Source organism: Quercus lobata, chromosome 12 (genome assembly GCF_001633185.2).
Source record: "Quercus lobata isolate SW786 chromosome 12, ValleyOak3.0 Primary Assembly, whole genome shotgun sequence".
NCBI classification, from domain to species: Eukaryota; Viridiplantae; Streptophyta; class Magnoliopsida; order Fagales; family Fagaceae; genus Quercus; species Quercus lobata.
Genome location: NC_044915.1, coordinates 22346835 through 22368251, shown reverse-complemented (window position 1 = coordinate 22368251; position 21417 = coordinate 22346835). Strand labels below are relative to the sequence as shown.

Sequence of the window (21417 nt, the reverse complement as noted above, 5' to 3'; positions counted from 1 at the left end):
TTTGCCAAATTAACAATAATTTTATTATATTTATATGTACTAACAATTAAAAAAAAAAAGATAAATAAGAATAGTAACACACATAAGATTTGGTCTAGGAGTAAATGTGAAACTAAGAAAAAAAATAGTAATTGATATAAGTTTTTGCATTTGAAGTGTATGACTTTTTTACCATACACATGGTCATTATCTTGGAATTGGAGTAAAGCACTACAAGACTTCTTAAACTTGGAAATCTATAAAGCACTTATCAACTTACTTGATTAGATAGAAAGAAAACATAGAAGGGAGAAAGAGAGATAGAGAAAATGAGGAAAAAATCACAGATGTAGATACAAATAGGTTTGTTGTAGAGGTGGTGTAAATTTATTTTTAGTGCTAAAAGTGGTGTAATTTTTCGCTAATGAAGAAAAAAAGTGCAAGGAAAAATAGTTTCATTCCACCGTCAATAGTAAAGTAAGCCAGAGTTAGATAAGGTTTATTTATTTTAAAACAAATGAGCAATTTTAAGAGTAGTGTTACTGCACAACACCTTCATAACAAAATCTAAGTGACAAGTTGTTAATAGTATGTAAAAAAAAATGATGTCAATTGTTGGTCTAGATAAATTCAGTTACAACTTGTTACTTACCTTTTATTTTAAAATTGTTATGAAAATATTGTGAAAGTAGCACTAAGTTGAGCATATTCAAGCTTATTTTAGCTAGATTTAAACAAAATATTCAAGATGTTCAAAATTTTATTTTCAAGGGTCAAAACAAAAAATTTTAAGAAATTTTATATATAAATTTTTGTTTTTGTCCAAGTTAGGGGGTTCATTTGAACTCCTAGGGTGGCTGTAGAGCCGCCCCTGAGTCCTGTACTAGTGTATGTGTATACAACTCATATGCTACTAAATTTAAATATGAAGAGATTTGGTGTCAACGTTCTTCCTTTCCCCAAAAATTAATGGTTTTTGTAGATTTTTTTTTTTGGTTATCAAACGGCAATGATTGATATATGATAAATAATTGTGGGGTGTGAAAGTAAAATATATATATATATATATATATAGATTATTATTGCATTAAGTTTTGACTGCATACGTTTCTAGCAATAAATTGTATGATCATTGCAGTGCGAATCATATGGTGATTGATTGGGCCAATATAACAAACCAATAAAACATGAATTATATGCCTTTTTATTTTTTCTCCCTTCTTTCAAGGAAGGAAGAAGATTACAATATTCTTATGGTATGAAGAAGGTTGTTAGTGGAATACCTATTAAAAGAGCGTGTACGTCACCTAACAAAATTATCACATAAAATGAATGAGGCATTCTCAGTTCTTTAGAACCTAAACTCTTCCATACATCTACCAGAAAATAAGCATCATTCTCTTGGCAATCCTATATTTTAGTGTCGTCCCACTAGAAAGAGCTAATTTTTTGAAACGAGCAGTCCTTGAATGTACAAGTATATAAATCGAAGCAAGGCCAGTCTGAATCACCTAAAACCATTCTCTTCCCTGTTTTTGTTATAGTTGAAACAGATAGGGACTACTAACATGGAGAAACTCAACATTGTTACAATAACACTCTTTGCAGCATTCATGTTGCTTGTGCCCAAGTCAGAGTGCCAGGTTCAACCTCCGCCAATGCCAATTCCGACTCCAACTCCAACTCCAATGCCAAATCCAACTCCATATTATCCAAATTTCCCTCCACTTTGTGCATCACAATTTCAACTGGCAAACTATGCATGTTCTCGACTCCCCCCCTTCTACCCAGTCCCTCCTCCAACACCAGTTTCTCCTGTTGAACCATCTCCTAATCTTCCACCGTACGCAACATGGTTTCCTAATGAAGATGATGACGATGATGGAGGAGATGATGGTGATGAGAACCATCACAGGAGTAGGCATGGACATGGACATGGACATAGACATAGGCACGAGCATAGGGAGAGCCCTTGGTATGGCGTCTTCGCTCCCCCCACCCCGCCTGTCAGCCCAACCCCGCCTGTTGGCCCAACCCCACCTGTCGGCCCAACCCCACCTGCCGGCCCAACCCCGCCTGATGGCCCAACCCCGCCTGTAGGCCCAACCCCACCTGTCGGCCCATTTCCTCCTGTTGGCCCAACCCCGCCTGTTGGCCCATTTCCTCCTGTCAACCCTGGCATGTCACCTCAAGAAGAGAATTGTTGCCGGTGGGCGCAACAGGTGGACAGCAAATGTGTTTGTCAAATTCTATATCATTTGCCTCCCTATGCAAGCTTCCTCCTGAGGTCTGTGCATGAAGTCACCCTTGATATTGGTGCTGGTGAAGGTTGCAGGGTTACTTATACTTGTGCGGGGACACTAAGAAGAGCTCATTGATTATCACATACATTTACGTTATGATGCAAGGCAGTGCTTATAGCAATGAGGAAGTAATTATACCAATGTTTAGTCTAATTATGTTTGGTTTTGTTGGTTTAAATTATGGTTATCTGCTAATACTACCTGGTCTTGTTGCTGAGTGCTAGTTTGTTATTTACTAGCTGTTTCTGTCTGTACCAATTTGATAATTCATAATAAATTAAAAGAAGTTGGCATGGGAATGTACCAAAATGTTCATATTCTTATCCATCTTTATATAAGAGGAAAATGCAGTTTTCATGCATAGAGAATAGAAATATAAATGGTGTTTGAGCTTTGATATCTGCTTGTAAAAAACACAGATGAGAAGAGGCCTGAGTTTGATAGCTCAGGTCTTCTCATAGATAAGCATGGGCATATAGCTAGTTGGACATTTGGGATGCAACACTGCAGTGGCAAAACTAAAAATTTTAAGCTCGGGGCCAAGTAATAACAAACTTAGAGTGATCATATGGGAATAAAAAAAAGTTTTGGACATTTTTGCTGAATATGTATGTATCAGACTGAAAGAAGGCAAAGAATAAAAGTTCACCACCATAAAGGGATTAAAGTTTTAACCATGTCAGACTTGCTCGGAAAAAACCCAAACAAGAATAGTTGAGATGGAGATAGACCCTTGAGTTGAGTTACAAATGGCCCAAGTAGCAAGATTATTTGGCGAAGGAGTTGACATTTTGACAATTTAGTAATGTAAACAAAAGAACTATAAGGAAAATAAAAGATCTTCAACAACGCTATCAATTTCTCAATACAAAGATTCGATACCTTCAACTTTGGAGACACCTATATACTTGTTGCAAAATTGAACTAAATTATAAATGTAAATTTTAAAATTTTGGAAAATGTTTTACGCCAAGCATCTATGAAAGCACTCAAGTGATTGCCTGGTTGGAAATTGGAATCAACCAGTTAGATAATCACAATTCACAATTGTGTAGCACGGTTTCAGCATTAGCATTCTTTTTCTTTATCAGGTAATGATTTTTCAGCACAAAAAACAAAATGAAATGTTTTTATTTTTTGTATTTTCTTTTTCCTTACTTTCATGGTCATGGGAATTTTGTGCCAACTTTTATAGGATCGCTCTAGGGGTGTCAAATGGGTGGGTTTGGGGTGAGCATAATTAGGTTGGGTATATAAAACCCATTTACCTATTTAACTAATTAATTCTAATCAAAATTCAATCTAACCCAATTATTATAGGTAAACTCCAACTCACCCAATTATTCAAATTACCAAAATGCCATTAAAGTGAAAACCTCCATACTTTCTTGGCCCCACTCTACTTTCCCCGAAAAAAGAAAAAACAAAGAAAAAACGTTTCTTGGATCTAAAATTTCTTTTTCTTTCTCCTCCATTGCCTCCCCACTTCAATTCTGACCAAAAAAACTCCCACTTCTGCTCTCTCTTTCTCTCTTTCTGTTTGATTTCCGATTGAGATTTGATCTGAAATTTCCGGGAAATTTTATTTTATTTTTTCTCAAAGATTTGCTATGGCTAACGAGAAGATCGACGGTCAAGATTGTGTGAACCAATACGACGGCGAGGAATACAAAGACTCCTTGTTGTTGTCGATGTCGATGGAGGACTTGGTTTTGTTGTGCGGTGTTGGATCCGGAGTGAGTTCGAGCGGTTCGCGGGAGAACAATGAGTCGAGGAGCGAGATTGGGCTGACGGAGCATTTGACGGATATTCTCGTGGACGAAGGGGACGGAGATCTGTTGCTTCAGCGGAGCGATTGAGAGGACCGCATTCTTCAATGATGTGTGCTTGGTCAAAGCGGACAGCAATACGACGCCATGATCAGCGACGGAGAGAATTTTGGGTTCATGGATTTTGGATTGCTGGGTTTGTGGGTTTTCGATATATATATATATATATATATATTTTTTTTTTTACTAGTGTTTTTGGTTCTTCTTCGCATGGGTTTTTTGATGTTTGATTTTTTTTTTTTGTGCAATTTTTTTTCTCAGATCTAAAAATCTCTCAATGAAATTGTTGGGTTTCCGACTAAAACTTGATTGGAGGTCGAGAAAGTGAGGGAAAATGAAAAAACCCTTGTGAAACCCTGAAATGTCTGAGGCCTAGATTTCTCTCTTTCTTCTTTTTATTTTTATTTTTATTTTTTATGGAAAGGGCTGGCTTGAATTTGGGTATTTTGTTTTTGGGTTAAATGGGTCTCAATGGGTTTTAGTTAAAACCCAATAATTACTGGGTCTAATTGGGTTGATGCCCATTTAATTCAATTAATAATTAGGTGAGTTTGGATTCAATTAGAATGGGCGAATTTGGGTGGACAAATAAGTTTGGGTTTACTTTACCGCCTTAGACTCTGATCGCATCGCATCATTCCTAGTGGACAAAACTAAAGTTTTCTTATCTGGACAGCTAATTCCAAAGATACTAGTACTGCTTTCAAGAGTGAGGCCCCACTTGATTGGTATTCTTTGCTCCATTCAATACAATGCTTTTATCATCAATTTGTTTGTGAGTCAATTCAAGTAGGTTCCAAATGGTTATGTTCCAAATTAAAGAAAGTGACTAATGTCATTTTGGATTATTCTACATCTGCTTTTACATACAAAAAGAATAATTGGCTTACAAGTTGTTTATAGTAGAAGTAATCGGGTCTCAAAAAAAAAAAAAAAAAAGATGTAATCTGTGTCAAGTCGCATCATATGCATTCCACTCACCAAAAACTTTCTTTTCTGCTAGTTTAAAGATAATAATAACAATTTCATAGCAAACAAAAAAGTTTATGTAAAGTTTTACAAATTTAATTAGGTATAGGGCCCCAAAAGCCTGAGACAAATTTATTTTTGGTTAGGTAGTGGACATGTTTCTTCTTTAATCTCCCATTGAACAATTGGGGTTTTAAAAAATAATGGCTGCACATCAAAGACAAATATTTGTCTAAAAGCCTCAAATCAATCATTAAGTGACTTATAATTTGAAGCCTTTCAAATTTTAGTCTGATCAAGGTATGTTTGGGATATATTCTATGATTGTGATTGGAATCATTCGTCTTGAAAAATAGCAATGATTTTCTAGATCAGACTGTCCGATATATCAATATTCCTACTCTTATTTTCTTTTTTAACTTACATTCTAGAATAGATTCTATGTCATTTTAGCATAGTGGTGTGGCCATATCATATGAAGAAACCAGTTATGTTGAAGAGTTCCTTTCTTATTATCGATTAACAAAACAAGATGAAAGTTAGGAAAAGAATTTTTAAGATCCACTAAACTCTAACTCCACCATTCAAGAAATTTTAGGTTAATATAAGTGATTTCTTATTGTTGTCTAATAAGAAATATGGAATCAAACTAGATGATAAAGAATCATTACTGTGGAATAGACATCATAGACTCAAGTTTGATCATCTGCATATATATAAAGTGATCTCTTAGTAGAAACATAAGTTATAATATTATAGGGAAAGAGGTTCAAAACCACATTTATCTTACGGCTTTTCTTTTGAAAATATTGTGTTTCTAAACCTTACATGAGAATTTAAAATATTTTTTGTTTTCAAGCTTTCAAATTAAACCATTAACAAGTCAATTAATTATCATGAGTTGGACCTATAAATCATGATCTTGAAAATCTAAATTTTAAAAGTGTCATTATTTTCACATTAATTTGACTAACACAACAATTTTTTAATCAATATAGAATTTTCAACCAAATCTATGATTCTTTTTCTTTTTGCAAAGAAAAAAAGATTGGATTCATGACCCCTTGTTGACTATACTAGAATCCTTCAAGTGACAGAAAATCACTTCCAAATTCAAGTATCCTCGTAATAAACTTGTTTAAAAGAAAACTTAAACTATTAACAGGGTGCTTCACACATTAAGAAGTAATTAAAACTAATAATATCACTTTAGTTAAATGTTATGCGACCCTATAAAAAAAACGATTTATTGCAATAAAATTTTTAACTTTAATCAATACACACTGACACTAATACACCAGCCAAAAAAATAAAAGATTATATAACTTTTGGTAGGTTATTTGTATGATATTTATCGCCAAAAATTACTTAATTTTAAAAAATTAATAATTTTATTAATTTTAAAAAATAAAAAAATTGATAAAAAGGGAAAAAAAATTAAAAAGTAAAAATTTTGAGCCCAACAAACAAGTTGTAATAACGATAGAATTGGAAAAGTAAGTCAGCGCACTGTGTACGGAAGATGCGCGTGCGTGCGGTGTGTTTTCGCCGCCACCATGGATTGATTTTTTTTTTTTTTTGGGTTAAATCGCCACCATGGATTGATTTATATTTCAAAGTTGCTTTCTGACTGTACGGCCACTATTAGGGAGCATTAACATTTTTCTTTCTATGGATAAGTTCCTTAAAAAGAAAATAAAATCTACACTCCTAATTATTACATTCAGATTTTTCTTTGAATGTCTTAATCATTAGTGGCTTGTTTGGAAGTTTAGAAGGGAGGAGAGTAGAGATAAATGATTATCCTACACTTTGTTTGGATGTTTTTAAAATTAGTAAGGGGGAAGGGAGTAATTAGTCATTCCTTTTGTTTGGATGTTTTTAAAATTATAATGGAAAGATGATAAAATGATTTAAATGGACAAATTTACCCTTATTTGAAAATGGAATTGCAACATTGGTTAGGTCTATGATTAATTTGTTAGATTAAATAATTATAACTATAACATGCAATTTTTTTTTTGATAATTTTTTTTTCTAATGTGAATTAAATAATCAACATTGGTCTATGATGAAATATTTTTTCTGCTTTTTTATTATACTAAAAAAACCATCCTTAATTGATAATAATTAAAATAAGAAAAAAAATGTTTGGTTTGTTTGTTTACTAAAAAAATCAACAAAATATTAAATTTTGAGTGTTTCTCTCATTTATTATTATTTTTAATATATTTTTTTTTATTTTGCTTAGAACGTGAATTCAATTTTTTTTATTTTATTTTCCCCTTTCTACTACTACACCTCGATTTCTCAGTCCACTCTGTCTCTCTGTCTCTCCTCCTTCCATTTTTCGGGAAAATCGTTTTTCTTTTTTTCCCGTGAAAATTTTAAAACCACATTGCCAAACCAATGAACATCAACAACAAGAAGAGCCTAATAACCCAATTGGAACTTTCCTCCAAAGCTTCGAGCTAATTCTCCCATGGCTGACCCCAATAGAATTAGCCAACATTTCTCTAACCTCCAAATCCCTAAACCAACTCTCCAAATCCACCACTCTTCGTCGATCCTCGGATGCTTCCAGATCCTTCGAAAACCTCTCCATCCCATTCCACAACACCATAGATGACCACCCATATGCCCATTTCATCTACACCCCTTCACAGATTTTCCCTTCTTCTTCTTCTTCACAACCCCAGCGCCAGTCATGGGGTTCGCTGGGTTTTAGCAGCTCAAGTAGACTCGGTGTGGAGTCGGTGAGTTTGGTGGACGAGTTGGGGCACAGTGTGTCTGGGTGTGATTGCGAGAGGTGTGACGATGAGGACCCAGATGGGTGTCCTTGTTTTTTTGAGATGGATGAGTTGGATATGGGGAACGAGTGCAGATTGAGTTGTGGGTGCAAGTTGGAGTGTGAGAATAGGTTGACTCAGCGAGGTGTTTTGGTGAGGTTGAAGATTGTGAGGGATAGAAGGAAAGGTTGGGGTTTATACGCTATTTCTGGTTCATTCTATGAAGTATGTGTATCAAATCTCTATTTGGTTGCTCGGAAAATGAACTTTCTAGTGTAATTACTAATTTTTTGCCTTCTTTAGAACCTTTTGAAAAGAACAGAAAATGAAATAATGTGAATTTATTTTATATAATCGGTTTGTAATTTTGTTAATTTAGAAAGGGTAAATTGGGGAATTTATTTGGTCAATAATTTATCTACTCTACTCTCCCTCCAAATCTCTCCAATTTGGGGGAATTAAAAATGAGGGGTTAGAGGTAGTTGAAACCCCTTCAAATCTCTCCCCCTCCTTCCTTAAAAAACTTCCAAACAAGGTCTCCCTCCCTTTACTCTACTCCCGCTCTTTTTTTAACTTCCAAATAGGCCATAAGGAAAATTAGAGTACAAAACAAAAGCAATTTATCCTTAAGAAAGTTAGGCATTACTTTTTCCTTTACAATTGATTACATTTTGTCGAATTTGATCAGCTTGTGTATGATGGGATCAAGTTATAGGTGTTTTAATGAAATTTTCAACTATTGAATCATGGATTATTAGACCGTGATCCCGTGATTATTTTGTCAAAAGTTAAATACTCCAGTTTTTAGCTTTTTTGCCTTTTGTACATACATATATGTACTATTAATGACCTTTTTGCCACTACCGCATACATTTAGCATAATGGTCACTTTATAAGTACTAGTTCTTGTGGAATGAGAGAGAGGATAAGGGCTGTGATTCAAGTCTATAAAAAAAAAACTTCACACACATATACAAATGATCTTTTGGCTTAATGGCATCTTCATTATCCCAATAAGTTCACCTAAAATAAGTAAATAAATGATGGGTCTATGTTACCTTAAGCTCAATGAGAGAATATTGTTAAGAGTTTATGATGTTACTTCAATTGAAATCTAATTGGATTTTCTTTGAGTTTTGGCTTTTAATATATATATATATATATATATATATATGAGTTGGATTAAAGTTACACCTGGTGTAACTTTGAAAATCCTATTGTTGAATTACATGTTTTATATGTTCTTAACACTCATACCAATTTTCATGTCAATTGGATGTTATTTACCATTCAATCTATAAACTCATCTTTTATGCATTATTTTAAATTACAAAAGCTTGAATTTAAACAATTAATTGATGATATAACTATTAATTTTTGACCACTTTGAAATTTTACAAGTATGGACAATATACGAAGATAATGTAATCTAACGGTGAATTTGTCAAAATTCGCATCCAATTAAAAAATATTGAGTAATATAACATTGCTTAAAGTTACACTTGGTGTAACTTGAACCCAACCCCCCCCCCTCTCTCTCTCTCTCTATATATATATATATACATACATATATATATATATAAATAAATAAATATATATATATATATTTATATATATATATATATATATATATATATATATAAAAGGGGATGTAAATTTAGTGACAAAATTCTTGGCAACATAAACTATATTAAACTTAAATAAATAAAAGGGAAAATTACAAAATTGATTCCTATCCTTTACAACATATCTCAATTTGGTCCCTAACATTTTAATTGTGTCAATTTGGTCTCTAATATTTTTAATACTGTGTTAATTTCGTCATTGCCGACTTGCCGTTATCCCTTGGATGGGAAAAGTTGATGTGTCAAACGAAATAATAAAAAATGATTTTCCATGCCACATCAACCGCTAACTATACTGCCATGTCAGATAAATAAAAAAAAAAAAAAAAAAAAAAAAAAAAAAACTGAAATTGAAATGTTAAATGACGCACGGCAATTTACTAATCCTACGGTTTAAAAAAAAAGAAGCCCACTTATTAATCAGTGTAATTTCCTCGTCTTCTTTTCCTCACCTCACCTCTCTCTGCAACATTGCCAGCTTGCCACCATCACTTAAGCATGAGAGACCCATCGATGCAAGCTTTGATTCAACCCAAGATTCCAAAGAAAATAAATCCAACACCGTCTCCCTTCTCTAGACCTATTACCAAGTAAGATTAGAATTTTAAATAAAAAACATTGAAAACAACTTTCCGGATCTGTTAATATTAATCATTGTTAAATATAACAATACAAAAATCTGAAGACAATACTAATATCAATTCATTCGAATCATATAGACATTTACAAATATAGATCACAAACAATAGGGAACATCACTACATTGCAGAAGCATTATGCCCAATCTCCAACAGCAAACAATCCCAATCGGCAACCTTGTTGCTCTACTTTGCATCCTGTCTTATTGGGTAATAAAGTTCAGCTACCCAATCGGCTTTTTGGCACCTCCTATCTCTAGCCGTAAACCCATCCACACCATCTTATAATTTCCACATCTTCTTGTGATCAACCTGATGTGTGTTCCGAAATTTCCTGACGTTGGTGAAGTGGACTATGGGGGTGGACTGGCGGAGGACAAAAACTTCTGAATTACTAATTTTAATCTGATTTGGTAAAATAATTAGAAGTTGGTGTGGCGTGAAAAAACAATTTTTATTTTTTCTCATTTGACACATAAGTTTTTTCTATCTAAAAGATAACGGCAGGGACTAAATTGATACAATATTAAAAAGATTAGGGACTAAATTGACACAACTAAAAAGTTAGGAACCAAAATGAGATATAGTGTAAAGGATAAGAACCAACTTTGTAATTTACTCAAAAAAAAAAAAAAAAATAGAGATGTATATGGTTGGAATCACAATTCACAAGTAGAATGTTATCTTGTTTAAAAAAAAAAAAAGAAGAAGAAGAAGAGAAGTAGAATGTGATCTAGTACAAAATTTGGTTCAAAAAGTAGATCTCCGTTGTCTCTCTCTTAATTATATCGTCAGAAGCAAGTATCCACCTTTTGCATCCTCTGATAAGTTGCTGTTGCAATGGCAGCTCCTACATTCCTCATCTTAATGCCTGCGACATTTGTAGGTACCTTGGTGGCCAAATTGTAAAGAAATTGGCCAACAATCTCACCGCTTGGTCCAGCTACAAGCTCTTCCCATGCCTTATCTGCTTCTCTTCCGTGCTTTCGAAACACTTCTGTGGCGTCAAGCCTGTGCATATTCCACCCTTTCATATTTCTAAGCCGGTGAATTTTCTCCCTTTGGCGGCATGCTAATTTGCAATTATTTTCCTTAATGTGACATATTGCTTCTTGGAGTAACATTGCACGTTGTTCTTTGTCTAAAAATTGTTCACTTCGAATATATAGATCGAATTCCGGAACCCCAATTGCCCTTCTAATCCCTCTTGAGTAGTCCAAATTGGGATTGAACATTTTTCTTACCTCATCTATCATGCCCTTTTCAAGCATTTGATCAACTCGCTTTGACACAAATGAGTGAAGCAAAGGCATTGACACATCCACCCAAAGAAAGCAACATTCATACTTTGATCTAAATATAAAATCATCATCATCTATTAAGGCTTCAATGTAAGAATTGGAGCCTCCAACAATGATTGGAAGGCGGCCTTGTCCTACAATTGACTCAATCTTATGTGATGCTTTGTCACAAAACTCTGTTACCGTGAAATCAGCATTAGGATTTACTATCCCTAGCAAATGGTGAGGCACACCACGTTGCTCTTCTACAGTGACTTTGTTGGTGACTATGTCAAGTCCCTTGTACACTTGCATTTTATCAGAGTTGATGATCTCGGCCGGAAACCGACTAGCAAGATCAATGGAGAGTCTTGACTTGCCAGTTCCTGTTGCTCCCATTACAATCACTACCTTTTCTTTGTGTCTTTGAGGATTGAAGAGATCCATTTTCAGCCCACTAGATGGAAAATCTAGAAATGGTTGTGTTTGTTGGCACATGAATGTGGAAAATGCCATGATGAACCTAATGAAAGAAATAACAAATAAACAAAATTGAACATATAAATATAATAACAAAGCTTGCTCTCTAAATTTTACCAAACATCAAACTAGAAACAAAGAAAATTAACATGCATTTGTGATGTATGAATCTAAATTATAGAAACCTCACCTTCTTGGTGGATGAGATGTGACAATCTGAAGAAGTATGAATAGAAAAAATGTTTGAAGATGATTAATGCTCATCAATGCTAACTTCGATCAGAGATTTGATCAGAGTGCCATGAACATGAAGCAGCAAGACAAAAATTTTCATATGAATTCATATTATCAAGAACTTTGGGGAATTCAATTTATAGATCGAGGAGGCTAAGGCCTAAGGGCAACTGGGCGGGCAATTAGGTCTTTACGACTTTTTACAAGTAGCATCAATTAAAATAGTCAAACACTAAGAGGAAAAGTAGTCTTTATAATTATTCATCAAAAAAAAGAAAAAGAAAAAAAAGCAGTCTTGATACTTATTCCCTTCAAGAAGTTTCTTGCCACCTTTTTTATTTTTTTTGTTTTTCATTTTCTATTTTTTTTTTAGTATAGCTTAATTTTGTCTTTCATCAGTGACATTTGTTGGCATCTTGAGTGCTTATATGCCTTTCCACGCAAGGTATTGCACTAGATAGGTGTTAAATAGTGGCATAGGGACTAAACAATATACATGTCTTTCTTAATTAGTTTTTGTTCTTTGTGATGAAGATGTGAATACATAGAATTTGATATATGCAATAGTTTGTGCTTATGGTTTGTTAATTTAAAAAATTGTGTATAACTTTTTAAAATACCTTTTTATTAGGTACATGTTTATTTTTGTAAAGGCGCTATTGTGATGAGAGGAAACAGTACTTCTATTTCATGGTACGAACATAGAGACATAGACCAGTAGGCTTAAAAAAAAAAAAAAAACAAAAACAAAAACAAAAAACAAAAAAAAAACTGTGAAATCCCATTAAGAACAGTACTGCTCTTTTATTTATTTATTTGAGAAACACACACATATATATGGGGAAAATGGATGACAGTACTGCTCTTATTACAACCTTAAAAGGTATTATTTTTCTTGGAGTAATGTTAGGGGAAGTCTAGAGTCCCACAATTTTTGACATAACTCGTCACGTGACGAGTTGTGAGTAGTGAAGATATGGACCCACTATTTGACCTTCATTATTCATTACTCGCAATGTGATGAGTTGTGACAAAAATTGTGAGACTTTTTATGTTCCTAGTATTTTCCTTTTTCTTGTCATGCCTGCACTAACGCCTATCCAAAAAAAAAAAGGGATAAGGGAAAAGGTTCATCCATCATTACAAATTCACAAAATTATACGATGCACTTTCTCTGAGATTCTTTTAACTAATGCCGGATTTCTTGTGTTTTATCCTATTTCTTCTAACGGGTTTGGTTTATTTTCAGTATTTTTTTAATTGGAATTTCATTTTGTTTTAATAATAAATTGTCACATCACTCACTAATTAAATAAACGGTGGAGATTAAAATCCACTACCACTTGTCGTATACTTAAAACAAAAGGAAATATTCGATCGAAAAGTTACTGGGTAAGCTAAACTGTTTTCTAACAAACATCCGGTTCCACTGTCCAATTGGTTTGACATATTCAATTTTCAGTGTAAAGTTTTGGCATTAATTCTAACAAAATCATTTCTTAATTCAGGCCAATGACTTCCTTGTGGGGGTTGGTGCACTATCTAGATTCATTCTTTCCTACTCTTTGGAAAACAAAAACAAGAAAAAAAAAATCTTAATTCCCCTGAATAATAATAATAATAATAGTAAAACTTTTGTTGATCGAGGATTAGTTAGAGCACAAATTGTACTTATTATTCAAAAATTTCAAAACTTTTAATTAATAAAATTTAAGAAACAAGAATAAGAAGAAAGTCACATAGTAAAAAATTTTCTGTCAAAAATTCACCCTCCCTTTTAATATAAAAAAAAAAAAAAAATTCTCATCTCTATCATTTCTCCCCATTCTTTAAATTGATGTATTTAATTAATAATGGAACTGGATTAATATATATTTACATTATTAATCTCGCAAAGCTATCTAATTATAGTTGAAAGTTGAAACTAGTTTTTGGTTAAATTACACCATCCTCCGTGAGGCATAAGAAAATGAAAATGACCACAAAATTTTACAAAAATAACAATCCCCTTTTGAGTTTTATAATTAAATAGAAAATAATAATGAAATCTCTATCTTACCATAAAATTTACCCTTGGTTGAGTGAATATATTTCTAATGAGTAATGTGGGGCCAGGGAACTTATGATCTGGCCCACGCTCTACTAGGGCCCGGGGCCCGTGCCGATGAGGGTATTTGCCGAGGACGAATAGGGAAAGGCCGAAGTGTCGGGGGGAACAGACGAGGATGACCCTGTCCTCGGCACTCCATGACTTCAAAGGGAAGAGTAACATCCCGTTAAAGGCTGCCCCCAAAAAGCCCCCTGAAGAAGAGGCGAGTAGAATGGGACCCACGTGGGGGTACGGTGTAAAACTGGTTCAAGGCAAATACGTCCCCTCCGCATTAAATGCACCCGCCAACGTCCTAACCATATTAATGAGAAAAGACGCCTGGACAGGGTGACTTCAATTATCGCAACTAACAAAAAGTAAGGGGGGACAGCTGATGGGACGGGTACTGAAGTAGACACTTGCCTGATCAACAAGTGGAGGGCTAAGATCAACCAAGAAGGGCTATATAATGTGAAGGTTGATGCACCAAAAACAGGGGTTGGGGAAAAATGGCCAAGAACCAGAGCCTCCCAGTCCGCCTCCAGGAGAAAGACTCCTCGAGTGAACGTGACTTAATTCTGTATGAACACCACGGCAAACCACCGTCCGGTGACTAAGGCCTAGCCTTTCAAACCCACGCTCTACAAATGATATTGTTTGGGCATTTTTTATGTGCGAACCCAGTATCATTTTGGGTCGTTACGAATCGAGCCCTTACAAGTAATATACTATAAACATAATAATTTTTTATAAGAACAATTGTGTTGAAAGGTTTTATTGGTTCTTATTAGGACTTATTATTAATATCACTTTATTATTCACATTTAACAACTTGCCATTTCAACAATTATAAAATATTTTGTGAAAATGGTTGTGGCTCTATGATTATTGAACTCTAATTTTTTTGGTATGAGGAAACTCAATGGCAAAATAAGGGTTTCATCAATAAGTCAAGTATAAGCTATGATCTTATTGCTTAGTGGCATATTAATCCACAAAAATAGAGTAAATCAATTTCTATATATATATATATATATATATATAAAAGTAAATCAAGTGCAAAATAAAAATTATCTAGTTTCTATTATGCTTATGACAAAGTTCAAAGACAATTGTCTTCACAATTTTACGCAAAACCTAAATTCATATATGCAACACGAGTTTCATCCTAAAATTAATGGAGTAGTGGATGACTAGATCCTTCCTCTCTATAAATACTTATACAATGAATCTCTCTTTTCTCTCATTCACTTTTTAATTGTTTTCTTTTCAAATGATGAAGGTACACTTTCACCCTTTTTTCCCTCTATTCCTTACAAATTCAATTGGCCTTTAGACCTTAATTACAAGATACAAGTTCACACTTCGGAAAAGTATCATTAGGCTACAAGACCAAAGTGTATTAAATTTTGAACATAAGTTAATGTTAAGAAGTTATATAATACAAAATACAAATAAATAAATAAAAGCACCTCAATCGAACCAAAGTGTTCTTGACTACTTGTAATGATGTTAACAACAAATTAAGTAAGTCGTCTTAACAAAGTTTAATTGGGCGTTACAAAAGGTTACAGTAAGATGACTATAGCCTCAACAAGTTGAATGTCAGCACTAAATTGTTTTTTGAAATGGAAAAAAAAGTACTTTTAAGCCTTTTGAAGTGACTTATAAAATAAATCTTATATATTGATATATCCTAGTTATTTATTTATTTGTATTTTAATTACAACAAATGAAAGAGAAGTGGATGAAAAGTTCCAACTAAGAAACCTTTTTATTTTTATTTTTATTTTATAATAATTATGATAGAATTTTATCTCTCCATGATTACTGATAAATGGAACTTTTTTGTATATATATATATTTTTAGAATAAAAATTTATTAGTTGAGTTAACCTTTCCGATTTACTTGCATTGTAAATGACAAAAAAAGGCCTTCAATTTGATCTTGGTTTTGGGTTAGGTTGACTGAGGTGGCGATAGTATCCAAATCCAAAACAACAAAGTGAGTGGGATTAAACGTGATTAAAGATAGGAGTATAAATTTGTAGGCTGTCCTATAAATTTCATGCACGAGTGAGATCAAAATTTTCATCAACATCATCACATCAATCAAATTCAGTAACAAATATCAACAATATTCCTTCCTTCACGCCCATTGCCCAACATGATAAGAAGTTATCTTGAAATTGAAAAGCTCCTATATATTTATATTGGCGACGAGTGTTGTAGGATCACGCCAACCGGATTTATGGGGATAGAAACATAGAATGCAGTTGTAAAAGGTAAGAATTCAATCATTCCACCAATCATAGCTTTCCCATCTGAGCAGAGTATGGATATCCCATCAATCAAATAAAAAAAGGAGGTGCTCATCATAGTGCGAGTTATCAATGGGCCGGGGGTGGCTCCTTCGTACGTAACCTTTAGCCATAGAACTCCAATTTGGAAGCTCTCTCTCGCGTGCGTGAGAGAGAGAAACTTTTGGTCCACGTCAGCATCCCTGTTCTAAAGTGTGCTCGAGGCTTTGTTCTCTTCTCGGTGTGAGCCTGTGTCTCCATCCTATTAGAGGACTTCTTTATCCTTCTAGTGGGTTCGATTTGTTCTTTATGGCGTATTTTGTTGTATCCTATGAGTTAGCCTTTTGGGTTTGTGTCTCTCCCAGGCCACTCTCACCTCTCAAAGATCCCTGTGGAATGAGTGTCAGTCTAAATCTACCTTTGGATCTAAGCTTTTTTGTGCCAAAATATTTGAATTTTATGGCCTGTTTGGATGGAGGAAGGAAGGAGGGGCGTTGAGTAGAGTTAATTAAAAATAAGTTAATTTTGTGCTAAATTTACTTTACTCTACTCATTCTCCCTTTCCCTTAATCCAAACAGACCATTAAGGTTAAAATTCTAGCACTAGATGGGTTCCTCCTCGTGATGATCGAGGATACGTGTTTGCACCCTAGGATAAACATTCTCTTTCTAGATTTGAGTTGGATTTCTTGTATTGATGCTATGATGTTAGTAGATTTTCATCTCTCCTAGCATATAATGCCCTTATATTTATCTTTTACTTGTATTTATTTGATATTAGCAATAAAAATTGATGACACACACACACACACACGCATATATATATATATAAGAGTAATGCTACAGACATAAATTATTTTACAATATTTTTACAAACTATTGATATGACAAATTCTTACTAGTTCTAACATGAGCCCATCACTAACATCATATTTTTACTTGCAATAACTATTTGGAAAATATTAAAGTCACATCAGCAATTTGTAAAAATATTATAAAATAGTTTATATCTGTAGTATTACTCTATATATAAACAATAACTATTTAAATAAACATTTATTATTACAAACTATACATTAATATATTTGTAAGAAAACATTTGCATTGTTAAGAGCTATGTAATTAATTAAAAGAAATGTATGATGTGAATACAATGAATCTTTACTATTACTTTGCTTATACAAATGAAAGAAATATCATATATGAGATAAAAGTGATGACGTATTAACAATGAAAAGGGGTTGTTTACTGTTTAAATTATTTAGAACATGCTAAACTATTGATGAGACCATTACCTCCGTTGACTTTTTTGATAATGACATCATCACTGACCTGTTGCGGCACCTTCACCATCACCATCACCAACAGCAACAACAACAACAACAACAAAGAGTGTGCCTCTTAATGTTCATGGATTTTGTGGGGTTTATGGTCGAGATTAAAGTCATTCAGAATATTGTGGGGCATTAAAGTTAATTAGTTTTTGCTTGGGGTCAACTTTACTTTGCACACATTTTACTATTTTAGGTCACAATGGGTTGCCTCTTGGCAAAAGAAGATTATTTGCTCTATTTGGGCATGAACTTTAGATTCTGTGGCTATATGTATTCTTTGGATTACAATTTAAAATCCTAAAAATAGGTTATTATGGGTCTGATCACCTCTTTTTTTTATTCCATTTGAAGTCATGCTATTTATCAAAATGTCCATTTTTACTTTATATTAATATTGTATTTTGTATTCCTTTATTTATTTATTTTTCATTCCCCCATTTGAATTAACTTAGATTTTACCCCATCATAAGTATTTAAATAAAACGTTGACTATTATATTTTAATAGTTATTTAAATTAATGAGTATATGTCAAAATTCAATCAACTCAATATGGATGAATACGATCTTAAAAACTCTGATATGAAATTACACAAAGAACTGACTCAAGAGAATTGTAACCTAACCCTTTTCATTTAGCACAAAAAGTGGTACAAAACTAGGAATTTATCCCATCAACAACAGAATAGATGAACTATAAGCTAAATTTAGGCTTGGAGTGGGGACTAATCAGGCAATGCAAGGCCTGGCCTATTGCTCATTTCAATGAATCGAAGATATATATTAAAATTTGGTCGGCAAACCCCATGTAGTCTCTTGATTTTGGAAAACCCGTCCCCACCTTGTCTAATCAATAAAAATCAGTGTGAAAGGAGTGGCTGTGATCTCACTCAGCATGTATCTAGCTCAAGTCTTCACAACAAAAGGGCCACAGCTTCAATTGGGTTATGAGTCTTATGACCTATGATCCACCCAAAAACATGGTTTAGCACTACCCGATTTTTTTAACCAAACTTGGACTTTGTTTCTTCCACAACTCTCTTGCCAGGTGACATGAATATATATATATATATATATATATATATATCTTAGATTTTGGTCTTGGGTTGGCTCGGGTAGCCCAAAACTTCACTATCCTTTCATGGGCTGGATTGCCAGCCCAGGCCCAATCATAAATTCAAGAGTGGAGGCAGTTGTCTCCTTGAATTTTAAACTATTAAGTAGGAGTTTGCCGATCGCTGAGTGTGATGAAATCTGTGACTGGAAAAAGATCCCTAAGTGAGATTTATGCTTTTGTCAATCACTGAGAGTGTGATGAGATCTATGATTGGAAAGAATCCTCTCATTTACATCCTCCCATTTTCTCCTATTTTAATCCAAATATAAGACATGTGCCACTTTATAAAAATTCAATATTTCTTGGGTGATTCTCCTGTACCCCTCTTTTTTTTTAGGGGTACGGTACCCACGTAAGTTTTAGCCATTAGATTTACTTATTTTAATCTTAGCCATTTATGTAATTTTAATAGGATATCAGTTAACGAATAGTCAGGTTAACATATAAAACCGAAAAAGAAAAAGAAAAACATTTGGTTCTACTTCTGCTCCTTCTTCTCTCACATCTTGGCGTCTCTTCTCTCCAACTTTCATTGCTGATGTTCTTAGGTAAATCACTGAATCTATTTTTTGGCATCCTGTGGTGGGGTTTGGATTTGGCATCTGCGTTTACAAGTCCTTTTTTTTTTTTTTTTTTTTTTTTTCACGCGTTTTAGGGAGTAATGCGGCTACTATTCATGAACAGTAGCCACAAAGGTTGACTTTTCACGGTGAACAATGTACTCGTGCACTGTTCACGGACCCACAAATTCCACTTTTCAGCAACTTTTTCATTAAAAATGGGTCCCACGGTACTATTCACACATTTAAAAATTATTTTGCTACAGTATTTTCAGTTTCAGCAAAAATAAGCTCAATCCAAACAGACCCTGTGTCTTTACAATCTAGAGTCTCTAAATTTCTTATAGCATTCATTTAGGGATTTAGATTCTTAACCCTTTTCCTCTATATTTGTTGAAGTTAGGGAAAAACCATAGTGATCTGTTTGCATGCCATGGATTCTGTCTCTTCCATCAATTGTAGATCTGAATCACAAAATATTGATACGATTGTCTAGGTTTATTTGTGCCTTTGTGGGTTTCATTTGATTTGTTTATGATTTTTCTGTTGATTTTTTTTGATTTGTTTATGATTTTTTGGGGTTTCGTTTGATTTTTTTTTTCCTGATTTGTCTATGAGTTTTGTTTGATTTGTTTCTGATTTTTTGTGGGTTTGTATCTACTGGTAAGGATCAGAACTGCGTTGGTTTAGTTTTGTTAAGAATTTGTTGATTTATAATACAAGTATTGGCATAAATAAATGATTTAGAATGGGAAAAACACAGTGGAAAGTGGAAACTATACAAAGTTCAAAAATGGGGACAAATTATAACTCAAAAGACAGGAAAACAATGTCAAATTCTCATCCTTGAATAATGGAGGTGGGATGGATGGTGGAACCATCCTCCCTCTTCCATTGAATATAAAAAGAAGAAGAATACAGATAAAGATGTGGTATAGTTTCTTCCAAAGGGGCACAATGCAGAAGGTTTAGGCCGATGCACAGGGATCTAAATCACCCATGGAATAAGCCACATTGCTAGGGAAAGAATTAAAACTATTAAAACTTAATCTTCTTAGCCCGTTGCAGCTTTCCATTTAGTAGCATCTTTTTCTATTACTCTTATAGATGTTGGAGTAATTTAAAAATTGCAACTTAAGACCAAAATTCTTTAGTTGTCAATATGCCAAAACTCGTGTCTTTCAATCGTGAAATCCACAAGAAACAAAATATAGAAGGATATGAGACAATTGTCTTTCTATCATTTTTATATGAATTAGCAATAACTTTGGACTTATAAATGATAACCTAAATACGTTGGGATTCCAACAACATCTTTGTCCTTTTAAGTGAAATATTATCCTGGCATTTTGTTTTAGAGACTAAGTACTAGTGAAACAAAGGCAATTTGTTTAATAGAGATCAAAAGAGTTGTTTTTGTCCTAACTCAGAACTACTGAAATCCAGAACTAGCTATTAGATGTACTGCTAGAGATCTTGCTAAAATTTCATTGAAATATGTCTTAATATTTCCTTCATATTTCTAGAAAAGAAACAGTGGATAAAGGGACTACATAGGCATCTAAAACAACAAAACAAGGACTCAAGCAACACTAAAACCACATCACATAGAACTTTACAATAGTTTTCACCTTAATTTCTTAATATATATTTCAAAATTCAGATGGACTAACATATATATTCTCAAACATCTGTATCATACGAATTTCAATTTCCAGATCTAGTGAGTGCAAAAAATGACTGCTAGGGGCACTCTAGATTTCCTAGAAATAATAGATATCAAAAATAAGAAATTAGAATAAAACAAGGAACTTGGTTTCAATAATTGAGTTCAGGGACCGATAGTGTAGTTTTGTCTTCTTTATAACTATATGCTTTTTCCTTGACTGTTAT

General features: G+C 33.5%; 3 protein-coding genes across 3 annotated transcripts; 2 read left to right on the top strand and 1 right to left on the bottom strand.

The window, feature by feature from the left end:
• Nucleotides 1–1462: 1462 nt before the first annotated feature.
• On the top strand, nucleotides 1463–2597 carry LOC115971853 (vegetative cell wall protein gp1). Its single transcript, XM_031091933.1, has one exon. The coding sequence runs from the start codon at nucleotides 1548–1550 to the stop codon at nucleotides 2355–2357; it is 810 nt and encodes a 269-aa protein (XP_030947793.1). The 5' UTR covers nucleotides 1463–1547; the 3' UTR covers nucleotides 2358–2597.
• A 1295-nt stretch (nucleotides 2598–3892) lies between these two features.
• On the top strand, nucleotides 3893–8148 carry LOC115970399 (histone-lysine N-methyltransferase SUVR3-like). The gene is made up of 2 exons (XM_031090037.1): nucleotides 3893–4119; nucleotides 7395–8148. Exons 1-2 carry the CDS (start codon nucleotides 3893–3895, stop codon nucleotides 8146–8148), a joined length of 981 nt encoding a protein of 326 aa, XP_030945897.1.
• Nucleotides 8149–10846: 2698 nt separating this feature from the next.
• On the bottom strand, nucleotides 10847–12213 carry LOC115972330 (adenylate isopentenyltransferase 3, chloroplastic). Its single transcript, XM_031092591.1, has 2 exons — nucleotides 12083–12213; nucleotides 10847–11935 (listed from the first exon to the last, which is right to left on the bottom strand). Exons 1-2 carry the CDS (start codon nucleotides 12154–12156, stop codon nucleotides 10924–10926), a joined length of 1086 nt encoding a protein of 361 aa, XP_030948451.1. The 5' UTR covers nucleotides 12157–12213; the 3' UTR covers nucleotides 10847–10923.
• Between the last annotated feature and the right edge of the window lie 9204 nt (nucleotides 12214–21417).

Bases quoted from the DNA above. Each gene is read 5' to 3' on its own strand.
- LOC115971853 (XM_031091933.1), top strand. From the start codon at position 1,548: ATGGAGAAACTCAACATTGTTACAATAACACTCTTTGCAGCATTCATG.
- LOC115970399 (XM_031090037.1), top strand. From the start codon at position 3,893: ATGGCTAACGAGAAGATCGACGGTCAAGATTGTGTGAACCAATACGAC. The intron at 4,120-7,394 runs GTTGCTTCAGCG...TCGATTTCTCAG, and splicing joins GACGAAGGGGACGGAGATCT to TCCACTCTGTCTCTCTGTCT.
- LOC115972330 (XM_031092591.1), bottom strand. From the start codon at position 12,156: ATGAGCATTAATCATCTTCAAACATTTTTTCTATTCATACTTCTTCAG. The intron at 11,936-12,082 runs GTGAGGTTTCTA...TTCTTTCATTAG, and splicing joins ACATCTCATCCACCAAGAAG to GTTCATCATGGCATTTTCCA.